We start from the raw sequence: 24,312 nt of genomic DNA, 5'->3' as shown, positions 1-24,312 counted from the left end.
GACTCGTTCAAAATTCCGAGCCAAACGTTAACAGCAAATTCATGCTGGAACCTATTCCCTAACAGCCCGTGGATTTTCATCAGCCCATATATGACAATTTCTTTGATTCATAATTCTTTTTAAAAAAAAGCTTTTACCAAAAAATGGAATATTATTGTTTCCGTGTACGATTTCAATGAATGCCAGAACGATGAGTCATTGCTGCAAGAGGGTAACATTTTGAACATATTTACATTAGGCAAGTGACAACGCGAACAAATAAATATGAATTAAAAAGTAATAAATAAGTACAGAAATAAAAACTACGTTTTATGTTTTTTGCGATTTTCTCCAAAACGAAGCAAAAACGAGCATATCTCTATACCACTTTTTCTTTTAGTTTATCGATCCCCTACACGCTCCCGAAGTTATGACATTTAAATTCGGGACACCCTGTATATATATATATATATATATATATATATATATATATATATATAGCTGTACAACATATCTTGTGTGTGTGTGTGTATGTATAAACAAGATATGTTTTACAACTCAAATTTGAAAGCTTTTCGCCGTATTAAAAAGACAACCAAGATCTAAAGTTATTAGCTTGTCAATAAATTTAATATACACATATAAGTCCTAATTGTCCTAATATACACATATAATTCCTATGTTAGCAAAAGCTATCGATAATAAGTAAAACTTTTTCATATTACAACTAAACGCAATTCTATTTTTATCGCACGGTAGCAAAATGACGTGCAATGAGCTTGGCATATTTTTCGAATTTTTTCGTACGCACGCGATATCATAATGATAAACAGATCGATTAGTGCGAAAGACAAAAAGAAAACATCCTTCAAGAATGCTTCGATAAATGATCATTATAAGAAGAAAAACCTCACCCTAAAAACAAATCATAGCGGGCTCAATTGAAAAGCGAGACAGGATCCAAGATTGCCAATATGCATTTCTAGGATAATCTAGGAAATCTATTTATATATATATACATATATATATATATATATACACTCGCCGAAATACAAATACTACGATATTAACTAACAAACGGGAAAAGAAACACAATATAGATTTGATCATTGCTATGTCACATGCACAAGTGATTTTCTTGAGCGCCTATATAGATACTATGTATGTATATGCAAATATATTATTTCATGCATAATGCATTTCCATATATACTTCTCATACAGCACAGAAGCTTGCAACAACATTGATGCAATGTTACAAAATTACTCATTGCATTATAAAGTTGCAGAAATATTGCAAAGACATTATTTTACAATATTATTTTACAATATTATTTTAGCAATGTGTAGAAACATTTTAAAATAGCGTATAATAGTGACAAATGTATAATATGACATGTGTTTCTTCTCTTGTCGCTACGCGGCGACACCAAACTTATTCGTATTTCAATTTTTATCATAAAATCTATAAAGTCAGCAAAAGAATGGTATTAACGTAAGATCTAAGATATATTTGGCGAAAGTTCTGAAAACGATCATGCTCCGATTTAAATCAAATTGTACAAATAGGTTCCTTTTAGGTAAAAAAGAAATATGCGAGGAGGATTTTGGACGACTCAAAAATTAAAGCACGTTTTAAAAAATTTTATGTTGAAGTGAATATATTAAGAACAACTACCACCAAATTATTTAAAACAAGTTTTCAAAACGTAATATATATATATATATATATATATATATATATATATACACACACACACATATATTACCTTTAGAAAACTTGTTTTAAATAATTTGATGACAGTTGATCTTAATGTTGACTTAACTTCTAAGAAAGTCAAAATTATTGTTTTTTTTACATTTTTTTACATTATTTGCAAGTTATGGATCATAATATTCTAAATTAGTTGGCTCTACCACTCCTACGGGCGGCTCCTTACTTTGTACACATTTTGATTATACATATAAACTATTATAATATTTATCATAATAAAGTTGTAATCACATTTAAATAAAATTGTAAATTTACTTAATACATCAATTCTATGATTTTTCGATATAATATACACTTATTCTTCATTAATTAAAAGATTAATTTTTTCAATGTTTATATAACTATATTTTATTGCGAATATTACATTTGTAAAGGGTGCGATATTTTATATATAGTTTGAACTTTTTTCTTTAAAACAAACCAAGGTAAAAGGCGATAGGATTATTTGTTTAAAAGTTATGAATTTTTTCGTAGATGGAACATTTATGTCCCCGGAAGTACGAAAGAGTTAATTTCTGGTGAACTGATTTAAAATAATTTGTTTAATAATTTGGATCCCTTATTGGAATTCAGAATATTAAATAGATTATTTGAAATTAGATGAATAAACGGCTAATAGTCCATTTATTGTATTAAAGTATTTCTATTGCCGAGTGCATATAAGATAGTCGTATATAGATTATCGAGATAAGCATTTAATAAAAAACAAATGTTTTTTAAATGTTTTATAAACGTTTTATAAACGGTTATAATAGATTTTAAAATAAATCTTTATCTCACTTAAAGGATATAAAAACCTCTAATCAAAATTTTGTGTTTATATTAACCGATCTTTCTGATTAAAAAGTCATTGATTCGTCTTTTCAACTGATGATTTTTTATTGGATTGCATTTTGCAATTTCGTTATTATTATAATAATACAGAAAATCTATATATTAAATCCTATCTTTGGCTTTTATAGACTTAATTTCTTATTATTTTTTCATATATTGAGGATATTATACTAATATATATAAATACAAAGTATTATTGCATACATATTATATCGCTGTAATGTTACATTGTAATATCTCCGTAAGCGGACTTTTTTCTGTTGCTGCAATATTACAGCAATTTTATAACAACATTTTGCAACGTTTCTGCAATGATGCAATCTTACAGAAAAATGTTGTTGCAATTTTATTGTGCTCTGTGTATAGGGTTTTAAAAAGAGAAACATTTTATCTTATAAAAAATATATACAGAAAGATATTTTTCCAAGAAAAGTTTTAAATGAGTATTTAAGAATTAATTTAGAACAAATATTTAAAAAAAGAATAGAATTATATTGTGACTCATTTTTTCATCACACATTTTATATACATATAGAAATTCTCTGTAGATATATACAACAGTTAATATATGTATATATCTGTTAATTTAATTTAAAAAATGTATGATTATTTATTAAAAATTAAGAAAGCAGATTTTGTGCAAAGAAATTGGATCTTCAAAAATGCCTTTTTATATAACAAAAAGACAAAAAAATATTGAAAACGCTATATTAAAAACCATCAATTGCGCATTTAAAACATTAATTAATTAAGCTTTTTAAAACAAGACAAAAAAGCAACATAGATTATGTTGCCAAATGTTAGCCATGCATGCACTTTTTATATTTCATTATCAAATGCTCTATAAACATCGTCAAAAACATTAATTATTTCTCGAAAGAACGCGGTTAAGTTAAATAAAAAAAACACAATAATGAAAAAAAAATTAAATTTTTCAGAATTCAGTTTGCTTTTAAAAGATTAAGATTATTGTATTTAAGTAATTAATAATTAAGAATTTAAAAGATTAAATTTTTTATATCACACTCAATGGTGGTCTTTATAAAATCTATATCTTGTAGTTTATAATATATATAAATTTAAAAATAAGATAAATAAATTTTTAAAGGTAATTATTTACATGATAATTGAATAATTGAATAATTGAATATTAACGGACTTCGCCGATGACGTTGACCTTTACATATGTTATAGAAGTGAGGATGCTGATTAATTTTTCTCTTTGTTCTATTTAACGGTCTCTTTTTGAGATATTTAACAAAAAAGGTTTAGTATGATCAAAACGTAATTTTTTAACACCATATACATTTGATACACAAACTACATGAGCTGTTAGTGTATTAAAAGAGGCCTTTCCCCTACATCCCCACTCCGAAAAAAAGTTTCCATTTTGTGTAATACAAAAAGACAATGCAATTTGGATTATAACTCAAATTTTAGTTGTAAATCAGAAATACTTCATATACTTTATACTTCATATATTTATTATACTTCATATATTTATTATACTTATTTGCAAGACAAAGCGAAGTTTTTTCTATACTTAACAGTGGCTTTCGCTTCATCTTGTAAAGTACACGCATTGACACTATGAGTCCCGCCCTCCCCTTCCTACGGAGGGGCTCCACTTCCGAAAATATAATCTATAACTCAAACCTATTTCTGATTTACAACTAAAATTTGATTTGAGTTACATTATATAATTCAAATTGTGCATTGTGCTTTTGTATTATATAAAATGGAAATTTCTTTTTGGGGTGGGATTGCAGGAAAAAAGGCGAACCTTCTTTTAATACACTAACAGCTCATGAAGTGGGTGTATATGGTGTCAAAAAATTACGTTTTAATCACTAAATCTTTTTTTTGTTAAATATCTCAAAAACTGTAAGAGACTACTAAATAAAACAAAGAGAAAAATTAATCAACAACTCGTACAACATATGTAAAGATCAAGGTCATCGATGAAGTGTCTGTTAATGTAAATAATTATCTTTTTAAGAATATTTTTCATGATAATTCTGGTCGGATTTATTGATCCAATGATAAAACATCGCCTATAAAAATGATAGGTATTCTTGGCTATACTTCCGTATATTACTCTGCTTTGATTTTAATAAAATTTGACACGTAGTACTCACTAAATGTAGTCAAATAAGTATGAATGTAACGTCTAGTTTTCGAGTTATTCATAATTTAGTTTATAGCTAAATAAGTAATTTTTCAGATTTCCATTTAAAAAACAAGATTAAAATTCAATAACATTTTGTTGAAATGTTTCATTTCATTAATATGTTACATAAGAATGTAAACATCAACATTATTATCAAAATGAAAAAATACAAATTTAAGATTATTTTCATTCAAAAATTTATCTATTTACATGCAGTAAATCAAGGCATAGAGGACAGACTCTGCCTCTCCTCTTGCATTTCGAGAAAAATTTTTGTTTTGTACAATACGAAAGTACGATGCAATTTAGGTTATATAATGTAATCTAAATCAAATTTTAATTGAAAATCAGGTTTAATTGTAAATTAGTTTGATTATATCTTACGGAAGTGAAGCTTCGCCGTAGGGAAAATAAAACCCACTATGTTTACGCATGTACTTTAAAAGATACAATAACAAGCAAATAGAAACATAAATGTTATTGAATTTTAATCTTTTTTCGAGTGGAAATTTTAAATATTGTTTATTTAGCTATTTAATTAAAAGAACTGTCTCGAATTGAGCCATGTAGTGATCACTGATGATTTATGTATCAGTGTTTAGGGCGAAAATATTAATCAGATTCAATCAAGGTGTTCGGCCTATTGAAGGTGTTAAACATAATAAATATATGTTTATTCGGATGGTTTCGTGCCTTATCGGCTCGTTTAGATGCCGAGCGTATCTCAAATACCATATTATCGTTACAACATTCTACGCCATTTTTTGCAGTAATGAGTTTGAATTGAATCCTTTGCTTCGCTATTTTTCTCTGCTACTATATAGACATAATACATTGCTCTATTAGTATGTCTAGATTGTATTCTATCTTTTTCTAGAGTGTATTTTATCTTTTCTTCATGTTTTGCAAAATAGAGCTTAGATTAGTATGTATATTTTGATCCCTCTTATAATCCCGCACATACAATGTAGGTACTCAGAACCTCAATGTTATTATTGTTCAGACTATTTTTACACCTATATTCATAGGTATATAAGTCATATCTGTATTCGCTCATGGCAAGATTCCACAAACATTAGGACACGGTCCTTTGTATATCTCGGAAACTAGACATTTTCGTATATTTACTTGTAGCGTTCGATTATATTTAGTGAGTATTATATACATACTTGTAAAATTTTATCAAAATCGGAGCAGAGTAGTATATGAAAATTTTACCTTCTTTTCTCATAAATGTCGAGTAAAAAAAATTAAAAAAAAAAAACCACAATAATTCAGATCAGCTAATCATGATCTGACCATTAAATGCAATACTGTATTTATTATATGCAATATATAAGATTTTATTTTTAAAATAAAATTGTCGAAAGAGCAAAATTTATAAAAATGCGATTATTTATATTTTTTTTGATTGTTTCAATAAAATTATAATATTTTTATATAAGAATTTCTATATTAACATTATAGGAAGATGAAAGAATAGCATACAAAGAAATGAAATTTTAATAATCTATAATAAATATATAAAAATAAAAAAAATACATTAGATTAATTTCGAAAAGTAAATTTTAGAACCATTCTTAAAAAATATACGCGCATTATTTTAAATTATATTTTTTTTCTAAATGAATTTTTAAAATAAGCAATTGATTTTTTTACTCACCTCTCCAGCTCACTTTGATCGGACATGTGATTGTCTGATTCTTAATGAGATATGCGTTCAGTGACGTTAGACTTGGACTTTTTCGTAATGTACCCTCGTCATTTTTCCATACGTACGTAATCGCTGTCTGTTCGTAAGATACTAGAGAAAATGAAAATAAAAATTTTATTAATTTTCTCACACTTCAAAGATATTTTAATTGTTTTCTTTGTCTTTCTTGGTACTACTAGTATCCAAAAGTTCTATTCTAAATGTGATACTTACTGCTCTCAATCGCGAATGAACACAATGGGTCATCAAAGGGGAAGATATTAAGGCTACCTTGGCAGGATATAATAAGATGACGCCTGTGAAACGATATAATAATTTATTTACGATAATAACCTATATACATGAGTACAAAAGAAGTAAAAAATGTCGAATGTGCTATATTGATTCCAAGTTATTCATAAAATTCTGTAAAAGATTTTTTTAAATATTTGCAATAATGCTAAATATCTATAAAAAAGATAATACATTAGAGCATTTTCATTTTGAGATATATTTTTTGTAAATCAACGTTTTGAATGATTTACTTTTAAATTTGAATTTATACTTTAAATTGAATGGATTCAAGTTTTTAATTATTGTAAGATGTTTTTAGTTTTTTCTTGTTGATATATTTTTTAATAAACTCAACACCAATGATTTTTATGATATTTATATTTATTGTCAATGCATAACTTTTAATTTTTTATAGAATTTTTAATTATCATTGACTTTTTATTCCAAAGTTAAGTAAAATCTGAAAAAAGTATATATATATATATATATATATATATATATATACTTTTTTTTCAGATATATACATATATATAATATCGAAAATATTAATATATCATTAAATATAAAATACGTCTATACATATATATTTTCTCTTTCTTATATAATCTCTGCTCCTATGTATAGGAATGTGCGTAAAAAAATAAAAAGAACAATTAAAAAATTAAAATATAAAATAATTTTTGCGTTATATTTCAAGAAAAGAATAAAATTTAAAGAAATGATAAAAAAATTGCTAATATATAATTAGATACTAAGAAGAGAGTAAAATCCTTAATTAGATATTAAGGACGAGAATAAAATAACCTAATTTTGGCCATAATAATGGAACTTTTTTTATGTATGTTTTCTTATATTTTTTGATGTACTGCATCATTATCAAATATTAATTTCAAATTGATCTGATAGGAAAATAGCATTTAAAGTAGCACATATTTGTGGAAATTTGAACAAAAACTCAAGAATATATAACATATTCTTATTCTTTCCTTCTTTTCTTACTACTTTCCATCTCATTCCTTCTACTTTTACTTAATTTAATATCACTCATTCTAACAAAAAATCATCCTAGCTTAATCCAATTTTTATCAGAACAATGCTCTTGGCAACGCTCGTGAAGTGATAAAACGAATTTCAGAGAAACAAAAAAGTCTTTAACTGCTTGCAAAATTTGTAACAATAATCGAGATATTTAATATTAAAATCAGGCTTACAAATAAGAGCGCGCCAAAAGACTGAGAGGAGCGTTCTGGTCTTCGAGCCATAGCATGACTCCATCAAGATATTAAAATAGAGATATTAAAATAGATGATAGATATCTTAAAGAAGAAGATAGATATCTTAAAGTAGAGGAAATGGAAATAGTAAAAAGAGAAAAAAAATATTGTATATTTTTAAGTTTTTGTTAAAATTTCTATAAATCTGTTAATTTGAATGCGATTTTCGCTATTTTTCCATCAGATCAGCTTGAAATTAACGTTTGATAATGATTCAGCAAAAAATATAAGAAAACATACAAAAAAAAGTTCCATTGTCACGGTTAAAATCAGGTTATTTCATCCATCATTCTTTATATGATTATATATGAATTTTTTTCTCAATTTCAAGCGCGCGTGTGTTTGTGCATGCGTGCGTGCGTGTGTGTGTGTAATTATATATAGATTCTTTTCTCGGGAATAAATAAACAATATATTTTCTGTATAAAATGGAAACTTTAACAATTAATTATTTATTAAAAAGTCATTAAAAAATCATACTTATTAAGAATAAGAAGTAAATGCGTAAGCAAGGAAGAAGTTCCGTCTAATATAGTGGTTATTAATCATTTCTCAATTTTTATCACTTTTCTATTTTTTATACTTAAAAATATTTAAAAAAAACAATAATAAAATCGTACATTTTATTTTTTTATTAAAGTGAAGGCAGATAATGTTTTGCTATAATATGAAAAAAATGCTGCTTAGCATTTGACAGAAATATAGCAAAAAAAAAATTGCCGCCGGAAATATAAAAACTATTTTCTAAAAAATATTATTAAAAATCCTTTTTGTTCAAAAGAAAATAAATCACATGTACATTAAATTTTAATTTCAATAAAATTTAATAATTAATATTGAATCACTAATATTTGTTTATTATTTTGTAGAAATATATTATTAGTATATGTATATCTGGAATAAAATTTATACTTTTAGAAAATTTAATTTTTATATAAAATATATGGAGTTATATTATATATAAATACCGCATAAGGTAGTTGACAGTGCCATTGCGATATATCCGCAGGGCAAAGTGAACGGGAATAATGGGATCCTTGAAATCTCCATGCATTATGAAATATGTATCCGGTAACCAAATATCTTCGTAATGATGAATCGCATTCAAAAATTCGTATTTGGATCTGTTGCTATAACGTAATCGTGGATCGTACCATTGTTGCTGCAGTAAAAATTCCACTTCATATTTCTGTAAAAACAGATTGGCAATATCATAAATAATTCGAATTAATTTATGATTATACATGAGGACTATAAATGAATTATCTCATATTAGTCGTTTTCTAATTTTTTACACACACACACACACACACACACACACACACACATACGCACGCATATATATATATATATATATAGTGTGAGTGTCTCATGAAGATTGTACCCACATTTGTCAGTAGGTAGAATGCAGTAAACTGAACAGAAAAATCCATTAGGTGTGCCAACGACGAATATTATACAACAACGAAAAACGGTCAGGAAATGCACGACCGAACTTTTCATTATTATATAACACTCGACGCTGGCATGCAGATGTACGCTGATCTAGAGCGTACATCTCATAGTCTAGCTGTGTGAAACACGCGTTTATTCACAATCCTTTATAATTAATATTTCAATCATTATTGCAGAAATTGCAAAATGGTAAAGAATTTTTCTGCTCAGTTTACTGCGCTTTATACGCTCATCAACGTTGACAGAATCTTTATAAGACAACCTATCTCTCTCTCTCTGTGTGTGTGTGTGTGTGTGCACATACATACAAACTCAGCACTTAAAATACGCTGAATAATTCTTTTATTCTTAATGATAAAAAAAATATTTAAACGAAACTTTGGCTTTAAGAGATACATTCAAAGATGAGACAATTTCTATTGAAAGTTGGAGAGATAGGGCATTTTAAAGTCATCAACATTTTTGTCAAATGGAATGATATATTTTTTTATTTACTTTCATTTTATTTTTTAATAGAACATTTTAAAACGTGTATGTGATATAAAGTCAATTAAATTCAGTTACGAAAAAAAATAATTTATTTTAAGAAGGATATCAAACACTTCCTGAATTTATTGTTTAAGACACATAGCGCTTTTGTAAATTTTAAATTAATGATTTTAAGAATTGATATATGCTCTAAAGTGATTAGTTACGAAAAATATTCCGTTTCGAATATTTCATTTGTATTTTGTATTTATTATAGAATATGCTCTTCTTATACACTCTTTTGTATTTTTTTTGGTTTTTTTCCTTAGATGTTAGTATTTTGCTGTATATTTGCTTTAATTTGACTTACAAATAAAAGTCCAAGGATATTAAGTCCGATGGTCGCCATTTATGTATATAATATATACAGAGTAGACCATTTTAATCAATAAACGCGAATATCTCAGAAACACTACATTAAATTGAAAAATATTTCAGATATAAGTTGGCTTGAAGGGGGACATAAGATGGTACCATTGGTTTGACCTTGAGTGGCGTTGTCAAGATCAGGGAAAGGTCACTTTGGATTTTTTAAATGGAACTTCCTACTTTTTATTACATATTTTTGTAGCTTATCTCGAGGGCTTTCCAAAACACTATAACAAAATATTTTTCCCTCAAGTACTTTTTGAGTTATAAAGCTTGAAATCATTTCATCTAAAGCAATAAGTTAAGGAAGTGTTTGATCTCTTTGTTAACATAAATTATTTTTCTTCGTAACTAACTTTAATTGAATTTGTATCATTACATCATACACATGTCTTAAAATATTCTATTAAGAAGTAAATGAAAAAATATATCATTCCATTTGAAAACAATATTGATGATCTTAAAATGTTTTCCTAATCTTCAATCAAAATCATCTTATTTTCAAATGTATCTTTTAAAGACAAACAAGTTTCGTTTAAAACTTTTTTATTATTATTAAGAATAGAAAAGTTATTCACATGATCTATTTTAAGTGTCCCACCATGTATATATATTATATTTAATAAATGAATCACTTTTTTTATACAAAAAATTTTGAAGTATTATCATTTGTAGCTATTCTTAATACTTAGAATATGTCACATTTATTATTTTTTTTATTAAACTAGAACACAGTAAAACGTAATTATATTACCAGACTGGATTCGTCTGGAGAAGCTAAGCTTAACAACAATACGCTCACGTTCACAGTCAATGTTCCTGAAACAGTAAACAAATACGATTTTAATTGTCACATTTCATATCATCCAATCAATAATGTAAATTATTAATATATATTTCTTTAAAATAATATGTATTTTTTATATTTGAACGTTATATTTTATATATAATGAAAATATATACATAAAATATGAAGATCTTCAATATAAAAGATATAATAGTAAAAGGAAAAGATATATTAGGATAGCAAAAATACTTTTTAACAAATTGCTCTATCAGATATAAATACTGTTATATATATTTAGAAAAATTCTCTTTTCTTTATCTTACAGAAAAAAAATAATGTAAAATAATTCATATTTCATAATTTGTATCAAACAATTAATATTATATATATATATAGATCGATTGGCGTACAATTTTTTCATTGCATGGAAATTGCTCGAAGAAATTTTTATACAATTCTGAATATGTGAAATATAACGAAAATATTATATTAGTTTTTAAGTTACATTAGATTTTAAATTTGTTATTATATACATATATACAGGGTGTATTGGGAGTAGAAGCGAGTAGGAGATGATTTTATATGAAAAAATAAGTATAAATGTAGAATAGCATTTTTTCATATTCGTTTTTTGAGAAAATCGACTTTAAATATTTGTCAGATATATGGATGAAATACACACACACACACACACACACACACACACACACACACACACACACACACACACACACACACACACACACACACACACACACACACACACACGCACGCACGCACGCACGCACGCACGCACGCACGCACACACACACACACACACACACACACACACACACACACACACACACACACACACACACACACACACAGTCTGGCTATAAAGTTTTAGGATTAATTTATTTTATAATTATAAAACGTGCCTAAACAGCGTTATCTTTCACCACCTGAAATCTCTTGCATTAATCTTTAATTACACCTCCATTAAGTTTTATTCATATTGGTTCAGTGCAGTTTATATTCCTGTTTTGTGTGACATGTTTATTTTATCTTGTTATGAAAGTGTTTATCGAGCAACGTATGCAACCAAATTTTGTGTAAAATTGGATAAAATTATGCAAAATATTGATTAAAATACAATAAAAACAAATGAAATGATAAAAAAATGTAAAATGGATTGAAAAAAAATCGCTAAGAGCGGAGATATTCTGATTCTGAAAGTCAAGAATGGAAACAATATTCATTATTTTCTTTGATGTGGAAGGCATGATTAGCAAAGAATTTGTCCTACGAGGGACAACAATTAATTGAATTTTACAAAACGTCATTGAAAAGTTGCTGCAAGAATCAGCCGCGTATGACTTGAAATGAAAAGAAATGATGATTGGTTTCTGCTCCATTACAGCGCTCCAGTATATAACGCTACAATCACTTTTTAGCATTTAAAAACGTGACTGTATTTTATCATCTCCCCCCTATTCTCCCAATTTGACTATTTTCTTTCTCTCAAACTTAAATTAAAGTAAAAAAAGAAGCCGATTTGAAGCAGACTCAAAACAACGTTACAAGACAATTAAACAGTGTTCCATTTCGGATTTTCAGAACACTTTATACAAGTTGAAGAAGCGCATCAAGCTCTGTGTGGAATTAGAAGAAATATATATTGAAAAATAAAAATGATAATATTTAAGATATAATGACTACATTTTTTTGTAGAGATAATTCTAAAACTTTATAGCCAGACCGTATATACAATATTCTACCTATTCAGGTTGTCGTCGATTAGAATATTAGATTCAATAGTAATTAGCTGCGGTCAAAAGCATTATTATTACAAGTACTAAGTGCAAGAATCCATATCCGTATTGTGATATATATCCATATAAAAAAAATGACAAAAACTGAGACTTATCATGGAGTTATTATTAGCATAGATAAACTATATTAAGCCGATACAAAAAATTTTGCTGTCGACAATGTTTGTGAAGACAAAGGTGTGAGAGCAAAGACATACGAGTATAGTAAGCTTGAGACTAGACATAGCATGTATATCTGATAAATATTTAAAGTCGTTTTTTTTTTAAACAAAACCGTATATGACTTTATTTACATTTTGGACTTGTTTTTTTTTATATAAAATCACTTCCTTTTCTCGCTTATACCATCAATTTCGAAACACCTTCCATATACATACATATACAGAGTGGATAAAATAAAACGTTACAAGCTGTTATCTCTAAAAGTATGCATTAGTAAAAAAATGTTTTAAATAAAAACGTTTGGTTCTGAGTAGGGGAAAATATTAATTAGACCTTGAGTTGGTAGTTATCAAGATCATATGAAGGTCAACCTAGTTTTTTTTAAGCGGTACCATCTTAATTTGTCTATATGAATCGATTTCTCACAATATTTCACGTAAAAAATTATAAAGATAAGATGGTCAAAAACTGAATAGTTTACGAGATATTTTATACTTTAATACCCGATTTCAACGCGGTTGTTGAAATCGGGCATAAGTTAACAAAATTTAACATAATTAACCATAAAAGATGTCGTAAAATATGTCAAAATATTTATTTTTCGATTACTTTATTTATTTATTTACTTTATTTATTGCAATACTTTTATGCACAGAATAATGAGAAGAATCAATTCATGTAAAAAATACACGTAATTGTTTTTAAAAATATGTAGCTTAAAATATGTGTAGAAAAAAGATGTAGCTGCTCATTTTTAAATTCATATCTTTTGACTAAGGTCCAACTAATATATTCCCATCTTTTTCTCCTTTTAATATATATATATATATATATATATATATATATATATATCGATATAAACTGATGCTATTTAGGAATATGCTGAAAGCTTTTTTCGAGCCATGCTGTGCACATGCTGCTATTTACTGGGGAAAAAGCTTGAAATTGAAAAGTGGTTAGGACTCGGATTGGTTTTATTCCAAAATGATTATTATTAATTACATATCTATTCCATTAGGATATATGAAGATTTTTTTTATTTAAAGCGCATTTGATTAAGAAGATATTGCAACGAGTACTTCAGTTTGCACAGTATTCCAGATAACCAAACGTGATTAATCATATTGAGCAAACTGATGCACTGCATGTGTTGTTATGTTTTTTATATATTTGCTAACATCAAAAGATAATGCTACAAGAACATGAATGCTTATACAAGCAATCGATTAACGATATTTCAAGAGCAAACGATCAGCGATACGGCATGTTATGTCAGCAACATGATAATTGATAGTTTGTTGTTTTGTCTAGAGTAACATGAAAATAACGTGGCGGCAATAACATAAATATAATGGTTCTCATTCGTTATTGCGTATATTTCCTCAAACAAGTTTTTATTATCATAGTTTATTGTCAACAAATTATAAAAAATATGAAATTCTTATGTTTACGATAAGGAGACAGCACATATAATTCTTCAGATTTAATTTATATGTTCATTCGCTTACCGTTATGCGACGCATTATGCGCTATTCCGTATTTAAGTTTTTTTAAAATGAAAATATAGAAAGCCTGTAAAACACATTTAGTAACATTAAGAATGTAATATATTTTTTTATCATTTCAATTTTTGGTACAATTTCAACACAAGGAATTCTAGATCTTGAACTAATTGTTCGCAAATGAACAGAAATAAAATTTATAAATAAAATCATGAATTTTATAAATTGAGTTGTTTTAATTTCATTAATCAGTTATTATTTGTTTAATAATCCAACTAAAAATAAATTTATCAAAAAATATCATGGAATAACATTAAAATATATTAGTATTTTTCGTAATATATAAAAATTATTAATGTGCTGTTAATCAATGAATGATAAATCAATGAATGACAACGTCGCCACAAGTTGTTGCTGAATTACTGTTGTAAATATCTACATGCGGGTAACAAAGTTTTTAATATGTTGTCATCAATTTTGCTGTTCTTAAAATTAAAGTTCATGTGAGTTCAATTCAACAAATACAATGCTGTCTCACTTTGTGCCAAGTTTTTCAATATTAGCTGCTGTAATAATTGTTGGCAATATAACAGCGATTTCACAAATAATTGGCTATCTGGGACGTATTGCAAAGAAATGTTCAACAATACCTGATGATTAATTATTGTGCTATCATCTATAGAATACTTACGTCATATTAAAACCAAATGTAAATAAGCTTAATTAAACGATTGTCGTCTACAATAATTAATCTTAAACTTTTCCTTGTGTAAGTAATACAGCTAACAGTATTTTCAACATAACTCCTGAAATAAACATTTCCGCACTTATGTCCATGTAACATTTTTTCATCCTTCAGGTGTGAGGAATATCTCTTTAAATATTATAATTTGATATACCTTTTTAGAACACCCTGTATATATATATATATATATATATATATATATATATATAAAGGATATTATTAATTGTTTTACAGATTTAGGTCTCTACGTCGCATCAAGATTGTAGAAGTTTCATTATTTTTTAAAATTTTGTTTTTTATTAGATTTTTTATTTTTAAGTTTTTCATATATATATATTAAACACTATTGTATCGTAACTTTTAAATATAATAAACTTTTAAGTATAATAAACTTATAAGCATTCTAATAATAATTGCTTAGAATTCGACAGTTCTTCTTCCTCATCGTCATCTGTCTAATAGGACAAATCATGAGTAACATTGTCTACTATTTCTAAAATCTCGTAAGTTTGATGTGAATATTATAATTGTATTTGGAATAAAGTCCAGATACCACAGAGATAACACTTAGTATATGCATTTAAAAATAAAAAATCTGAAAAAAATAAAAAAAATAAAACTTCTACAATTTTCTACAATTTTGATCACAACTTTGATACGGTGTAAAAGCTTAAGTCTGTAGGTACAATTAATATATATATATATATATATATATATATATATATATGTATATACATACTCGTATGTCAAAAATAATAAAAAATTAATTTTTTCATTATAAATTGTATTTATCTTTACTTTGAAGATGATACATGCTATAATTTGAAATGATGTTAATATCATGCCAGAGCAGTATAATGAATGAAAATATTTTATTAATCATGAAAAAAGCTCAGGTATTATAGTATACCTAGATTAATCATTAATTTTGGCCTTATAGACGAATCTTTTTCTTATCATCTTTTTTTCTCATGATTATTTTTAACATTCTTAATGATCATACAATACAAAAAAAACTTTTTTTGTATTGTATGATCATTAAGAAATTTGTTTTTTTAAAATCTTGAGGGGACCAAAAAATATATTAAGTGACTTTCCTCTTTGTTTACTGTGAGAAAAAAAACAATGGAATTGAATTAGAAAGATATGAAATATATAAACTTGCTAAAATTTGTATGGATATAGAGATATTTTAACATTCAAGTACTAATTTTTGTAAAAAAAAAAGTAAAGCAATCATAATGTTTTCATTAATCTATATAATTTTATTAATATAAAATTACTATACCACAGAAATATTTTTTTGAAAGACTGTGTACATAATTTTTTATCATATTATAATTTCAATTCTGATATTTATATTAGACATGGGGCGGCAACATGTTAGTCATTAATCATATAATATACATACATATATATATATATATATATATATATATATATAATTTAAAGAAAAACCGATGTATGTTGCTAATATCTGAAAAAATACATTCTTTATAAAAACATATTGTACAAAAAATGAAACGAGCATTAATAAGTCGATGTGTTGAGCAAGAAAGTCAAGCTGGCTTGATTAAAATGTAAATTCTACAATTGGTGAGCGACTCTCAAGCCGTACCGTAATACGATCGATTCTAATTCATTACGTTTATGATTGATGGAAATGGTATCACAATTGTGTCACAAGAGATATTACTTTGGATACAACGAATCCCGTTTTTTGATATCAAGTCTTTTTACAAAAATATTAATTTTCATGAAGAATTAAAGTCATTTGAAATGCAATGACTAAATATTTGAGAAACTTGTCAATCGGATATTATTGGAATAACTTACTATCGTTTTATACATTAGAGATAATTATTCAAATTATTTAATTTATATTGTAAGTGAAATAATTCTAGAACTTCTGTATATGTATATAATCACAATATTAAATATTTTATGTATTAAATTTTAATAATTATTATATACTTTAATAGTTAGTTTGCAAATAAAACAGAGAGTTATCATTACTTTTTCGAATCTAAATAGTATGATTTCCACGCAAACAGATACAATTAAATTCTTTCAATAATTTACATTGACAATTATAAAATTTAATGACTTTTATTTTAAATCAGATATAATTTATATAAATTTTTATATATTAAAAGTAAATTTAAACGTAAATTATTGTATCACCAGAATGTATGAAGAATAAATTGTATGAAGTTAAAAATGCAAGATGCAGATTGATTATATTGAAAAATTTAAACGATGAAATTTAGAAAATATTCTTTTTTTTATTTATATTTACAGAAAAAACTTAAACAAAAAAGGTTTTATAATGCCATTAAGATAAATTTTTTCTGATAAAATATTAATATTGAAATTTATTATTAAAATTATTATACATTTCATATCTCTGAGCATAATCAATATTTCATAGCAATATCTATATCAAAATAATTAGTTTATTGTTGTATGTTAATGTAAAGAAAATATTTAACGAAATAGTTTCATATGTATGTATTTTAACTTGTCTTTTTGCATAACATTATAAATAATAGAAATTACGTTTGTTACTTTTTGAGCAATGATAACAAATTGCTTTTATGAAGTATTTTTCTCAATCTTAATTATAATATACATGTAGTTACATAAATTTCTATGTTTTATTAAGGATAAGAATAAACTAATGGACTTTCTCATTAATCGAAAAGTCTAGGAAAATATTAAATGTCCACGACATTAAATAATAAATACATTCATAATTACATCATCATTTGCTCGTCATTTTTTGACTAAATATATGTACAAAGTTATTTTAAGGAGATAAATTAAAAATATTAACAAATCCAAAAAATCTATTACAATGTGTTCCATAAATAGATTTGCAAAACATCTTACATCACGTTTTCAATGCAAAACGAGATCTGTAATTATACATATAATTCAACATATTTCTAATTTTTTACACGAGATCCATTCTCTTTTGTATTTTTTTATATAGGAACAAAGAAAATATTTCATTCGAATATATTTTTCATGTAAGAAAAGTTATGCGAGTAAAGTGTGTCAACAATATTGAAGCATGAAATCAGGAGGCATATAATGAATGAAGAACGATTTATGATATTTATAGGTGAAGGAGAAGGTCCGCTGCCACAACTAAACATACACATCACAAGTCACAGTCCCACAGACACGAGCTCATAGTATCATGTACATATATCTCTTCTTTTAAAAACCAAATATTTTATAATTAAACATCGAATTACACTATTATTCTTTGATCGTTTAATGATTGTATTACTGTTAATGTTTTATATATTTATCTCTTTGTGTGCATGTATATGAGTGTACAAATACAAAATTGCTAATGTACTAAAAGTATGTGGTTAAAATTTAAACCAATAATATATTTATTAGTATGATTGATGCATTAAAACATAGTTAAACATTGATATGTGGATGACATTTTTATGTGATTTTTCTCTATTTGACTTAATAACGACTATTACTACAAAAATTTGATGACATCTTTAAATTGAGTAAGTTTTTTTTTATTAATAACTTTTTAAATTATTTATTTAGAATTTTTAAATATACAGTATATCCAAGAGCATCCTTGATAACGCTCGTGAGAAGATAGTAGTAAACTGAAGAGAAAAGTCCTGTATCACTTTGCAATTTTCGCAATTATTGAAATTGAAATATTTATTGAATTGAAATATTTGAATAGTTTGGCTGTGCATATTCCAATTCTTATCTTTTCGATGCTGCACTTGCCACTGGCATGTCTACAGTGTACACCGGTTTACCCGCACGAAACTATGCTCTCTTCGCCAATCCTTTTTAATTAATATTTCGATAATTATTGTGAAAATTAGAAAATGGTGAAAGATTTTTCTATTTAGTTTATTGCGCTCTATTTCTTGAGCGTTGGTAAGGATGCTTCATATGTCAAAATAATATTCTAGAAAAAATAGTAAGATAAATCGCAAAAAATTAGCTTTCCAATTTTAAAAAAATTAATAAATTTTGAACGTAATATATTAGACAAATGTATAAAAATTTATGAAAGACCTATAATTGAATTAAACTTAACATCAAAATTTAGCAAAAAAACTGTAAGAATATATTTATATAACATCTCCCAATCTCTAAAAAAATAAATCACAATGTATAATTTATTAAGACAATTAAATAAATTTTGATGTTATACATGGTGTTAAAGATTGGAGCTAACAATCGTAAAGGCATAGAGCACAGTAAACTAAATAGAAAAGCCTTTATCATTTTGCAATTTTTACAATAATTATTGACATATTCATTAAAAGGATTGGCAAATAAACACGCATTTTGTGTACCTAGATTGTAGGATGTATGCTCTAGATATGTTAGCGGTGAGAGATAGTATCACATAGAAATGAAAAGTGGCCGTGCGTTCTTCGAGTCTTGTTTTTTCGTTTTTTTTATATATATATTATCTGACTTATGAATTCTTGAGCGAAAGATCAATATAGATACACATGCGCTCATTCAGTACTCAACCAATTGTATATTGGTTGTTATCTCGACCAACTGTTATATATATATATATATATATATATATATATATATATAATATAATATTATGTAGTATATCAACTATTTATCAATAATTAAGTCTACAATTACTTATACATCTCTTTCACAATAATCTCTTCTTAATTAACAGCGATTATTGCCTAATTATTTTATTTCTTGTTAATAAACGTCTTTCACGTATAGAATTTAATTATTATATTATATTAAAATGTATTATAGAGAGTTTTCATTCAATACTAAATTTATATACATATAGATATAGTAGTTATACAGAAATTTGTACTAAAGTATAAAATATAATTGTTTTCTCCTTTAAATTTTAGGTCTTAAAAGTTTAGTCTCTAAAAGACTCTGTACAAACTTTATGAAAAATGGATCTCTGTCGAATCGGTTGAAAATATAATATAATGTAGTTTGTGACATTCTGATGAAAAACGTGTGCATGTACAAAATCCAAAAATAGATAGTTTTCAAGTTATAAAATGTCAAACATCGAAAAAATGCTCATCAACTCATGATAGCTTAATATTATGATAATGTGTGCCTGTATGTGTGTGTGTGTGTGTGTGTGTGTGTGTGTATGTATATGTGTGTGTATAGAGATATATAAAGTTCCGTTTTAATTTCGTTTCGATTGAATTCTAAGGATGTTTAAACCCTTTAGAAACGTGAAATAGCTTACGTATGTAAGCTATTAATTAACATTAATCAAGCAATTATCATCGGAATCAGCGTTACTCGATAAATACTACAAGAAAGTTACGCAGTCTGATTTTACATATTATTAGGTCCTAAAAAGAATCGATTGATTTGCATTTTCGAATATATTTGATATGTTTATGTTTTTTTTATAGTGTCTGCATATACATATACGAATGTGTCTATTCATAGTATTTTGATGCAAGTTGTCCAGTTTTGAAAATTTTCAGATGTAGTCACACATACACACACACACACACACACACACACACACACACACGCAGAAAGACACACTACCACGACTATCATGACCATACACATTAAAACTACTATGAGTCAAGGAGGCTATTTTTTCGATGTTTGATGCTCTATGCCACATAGCATCTATATTCAAAACATTCAGACATTTAGACATTCAGAGAACATCCTGAAGATGTCCAATCGTTCAAAGATGTCTTTGGGATGCTGTCTGGATGTCTTTTGGATATGCATGCTATGTGGGATAACTCGGAAATTATTTATTTTTGAACTTCGTGCTCATGAATACTTTTCATCAGGATATCATAAACTACGTTATATTACGTTATATTACATTTTACGAAACTTTAATTATGTACTATTATATGCATAATTACATATTGTTATATGCATAAAGCAATTATTATTATTTATTATATTCGTAGATAGAAAAGTATACATTAATGCATTAAAATTTTTTTCTTAAAAAATGATTTCTTTCTTATGAATTTTCTCCGAACCTAACTATATATAAATTTTTATTTAAAGATTTAATAATATATGTCATAATATTATGCCGAATTGAGTTAGTACTGAATAAGCTGCGTAGATTAATTTAAGTTGATCGAAAGATCAAATGATAAGGGTGAATTATCTTCAATGTAAATGACATTAGGTAGTAACAAGAAATAAAATTTAAAGGACGGACCGCGAAGGTGAGTGCGAAGGTATTGGTGCGACGAATAGTGGTTATTGTTCTGGTTCTTGTTCTGGTTCTCGAGGTTGTTAGAGAAGATCGACGACTGGTTTGTCAAGCCGGTAGTGTCACCAGGCCATCTCATTCCGCAGCAGAAATCAGCATCTGTAACACCCAATAGCTCTGCGCACGTCTTATTCTCATTTTGTGCATTCTTCGTCTATTCCATTTAAAATTAGATTCTTCAGCTATTCCATTTAAATTGGTTTCAAGAAAGTTCCTTAGGATAATCAAGATTTGTCTTCTCTATTTTCACTTACGGCTGAATATTGATCTATACAGCTTATATTTTTGATAAGTAGAGTTCAGTGTAGAAGAGAATTACAGCTTATTTCAAGTTAGATATATTGTTCTAGTCCATTTCTTCCATCATGTACTCTTAATTAATACGTTATTGTGATACGTTTGATAGGTACTAGGTATGATCATGCGATACCGTTTATGGAGAAGTGTTCCTAAAAGAGTAATGAGAATTGTGTAAGTTTTTAAGTGTATGTTTCTATGACACCAAACAACCCTTGCCCACGTCCCATCCTTTTTCCAAGTCTAACTTTTTATGAATTTTTTAGAAAATTATTGGTGTTTTATTATTCTTCTTAAATCATTATCCATGTATTCATTATATGAAATTTTTAATATTTATAAATTATATACAGATACGTGTCAATAGAACTTTGCAAATCGAGGACGTTCCACACAAGAATCAATAATCTGTGTCATCATGCGATGTATATGTATGTCGTTCCACTGATGAAATCTAAATAATATAATCTTCGTAGTTGAAGTGCATTTCCTTTCTTGGATATATCCTCAAGCGACTATTCGGTTCATTTGTAACTCGACGTTTCTTTCATCGCACACATTAAATCTTGATTTAATATATTCATTTGATTTGTCTCTTTCATCGTAAATTAATATTTAATCTATTTATATGATGCACAGCTAATAAAAACTAGAGAGTTCTTCATATTGTTGCAGTAATTGTAAATCCGTAATGTTTTTATAATTTTAGTTTACTGTATATGTGTAATGTTTGTAAAATTATAGTTTATTTTTCACAAGAATAAAAGTAGAGCAAGATAACTTAAGCAAAATTATTGAAACAATTTTTTATATACATCAATGCATTTGAACAAAAAAAATTATATGTATGTTGTTCTGTATGTGAGTATTTAAAATTACTTTTCCGTTAACTTGTTTAAGTGTCGAAATTACAAGTTTAATAATAGATATATTACTGAAATCTTTCTTCATGTATTGCAACGTATAATAGCACTGGATATACGTGCTTTAACAGATGTTCTTTAACAGATGTTAATAATTAGTTGCTGGTAATTGTTACCGCATAATTATTATTGTTAGTCATATCTACGATAAATAAGTCATAAAACCATTAATAATTTGGATTTTCTAATTCTATGGAGCTATATTCTCGTTTATGGCACTTCTGAATCAAACCGTGAAGCTATTCACTTATATAAGCCACTTATATAGGCCACACATATCAAAGGATGTCATTATTTTTCTGGATTAGTCAAATTGATACACTGTGCAACAATCAAATTTATATTAGGTGACAGATGAAAAGCGGAAAAGTCTAAAAAAAAAATTTGTTTGATATAATTCCTATAATATATCGGAAATTAAAAAATTCTAATCTCATACTTTTTTTTTACTTTTTTAGAGTCTATAAAAAAAACTACAAAATAAAAAATATCGAATAAAATATATTATAAACAATTAATACTTTTATCTTTTAAAAAAATCAATAAACAAAACTGGCATTGAATTAAATTTTCTGTAAAAGTGAATAAAATTTTTAAAAATGACGAAAAAAGCATTCGATATCTGAAAATTACATATATAAATACACTTTTATTGCATCCAGGTTCTAATGTAATTGAATTGATTCTCTTTTTCTTATGTTTTAAAATACACTTTTTCTGAATATAAAATGAGAAAATGAGAAAAAAGCCATTGATTTGCCCGCTTGAATACATTTCTCGTTTAAATCGCGTCTTGCTTTCTCGATCACATATGTCTTATTTTCTCTGTTCTATATATTTGTATATATTTTTGTGTTATATTATGTTTTTATATTTTCAAGAACAAATTGTGATTTACAGAGAGTACCCTTACGATGAAGGGTGAGCAGTGAGCTGTGGTTGTGTGGTGCTGTGTGGTGGTAGCGGTGCCGATGATGTTGAGGTGCTCTGGATAGTCGAGGGTCTTTGGATACGGGATAGGTTGTAGTCGCCTTGATGGGCAGTGGGATGAGGGCCTCAGTGTACCTTGGACCGGAGGCAGAAGCCGCTTGTCATAACGCGTCGACAGCAACAAGTTGTCCAGAATTTCCTTGTCCGATTTGCCCTCTTCGAAACTGTAACACAACGCACTATAGATGCATCCAAAAGAAACATGGCGATCTCATGGTGCGTAATTTTCCCGCGAACTTCCATCGAAGGTAGCCTTCCCTATCTCAATATCTCGAAGATTGTTTTGTTTAATCATGATGAGTAACAAAAAATATTGCAGTATATAATAATTTCATAAAAATAATAAAGTTCGAATTTTCTAATAAAAATTCTTCGAATTTTTTAATAAAGAAGGAGCGGCATAAAATTAAAAGCTTCTTATTCAATCTTCAAAATGAGGTTGATTCATT

The 24,312-nt window shown here is 26.7% G+C and overlaps 1 protein-coding gene across 17 annotated transcripts in view; it reads right to left on the bottom strand.

Annotated features, from left to right (window-relative positions):
• LOC105247967 (glutamate-gated chloride channel) overlaps positions 1 to 24,312 on the bottom strand; it is an 82,235-nt gene that overhangs the window by 30,901 nt on the left and 27,022 nt on the right. For 8 of the 17 annotated variants that reach the window (XM_025412889.1, XM_025412896.1, XM_025412899.1 and 5 more), the window contains exons 4-9: positions 23,939 to 24,027; positions 21,600 to 21,770; positions 11,124 to 11,188; positions 8,986 to 9,206; positions 6,684 to 6,766; positions 6,420 to 6,560 (exon numbers count right to left, since the gene is read on the bottom strand). In XM_025412889.1, the coding sequence (XP_025268674.1) occupies positions 6,420 to 6,560; positions 6,684 to 6,766; positions 8,986 to 9,206; positions 11,124 to 11,188; positions 21,600 to 21,770; positions 23,939 to 24,027 (770 nt within the window). Of the gene's footprint in view, positions 1 to 6,419; positions 6,561 to 6,683; positions 6,767 to 8,985; positions 9,207 to 11,123; positions 11,189 to 21,599; positions 21,771 to 23,786; positions 24,028 to 24,312 lie in introns of those variants that run through there. The other 9 variants (XM_025412920.1, XM_025412911.1, XM_025412913.1 and 6 more) reach the window with 4 other exon arrangements.

This window comes from Camponotus floridanus, unplaced genomic scaffold (assembly GCF_003227725.1).
Source record: "Camponotus floridanus strain SB8 unplaced genomic scaffold, Cflo_v7.5 scaffold11, whole genome shotgun sequence".
NCBI lineage: Eukaryota > Metazoa > Arthropoda > Insecta > Hymenoptera > Formicidae > Camponotus > Camponotus floridanus.
This window is presented reverse-complemented; position numbering and strand designations above follow the sequence as displayed.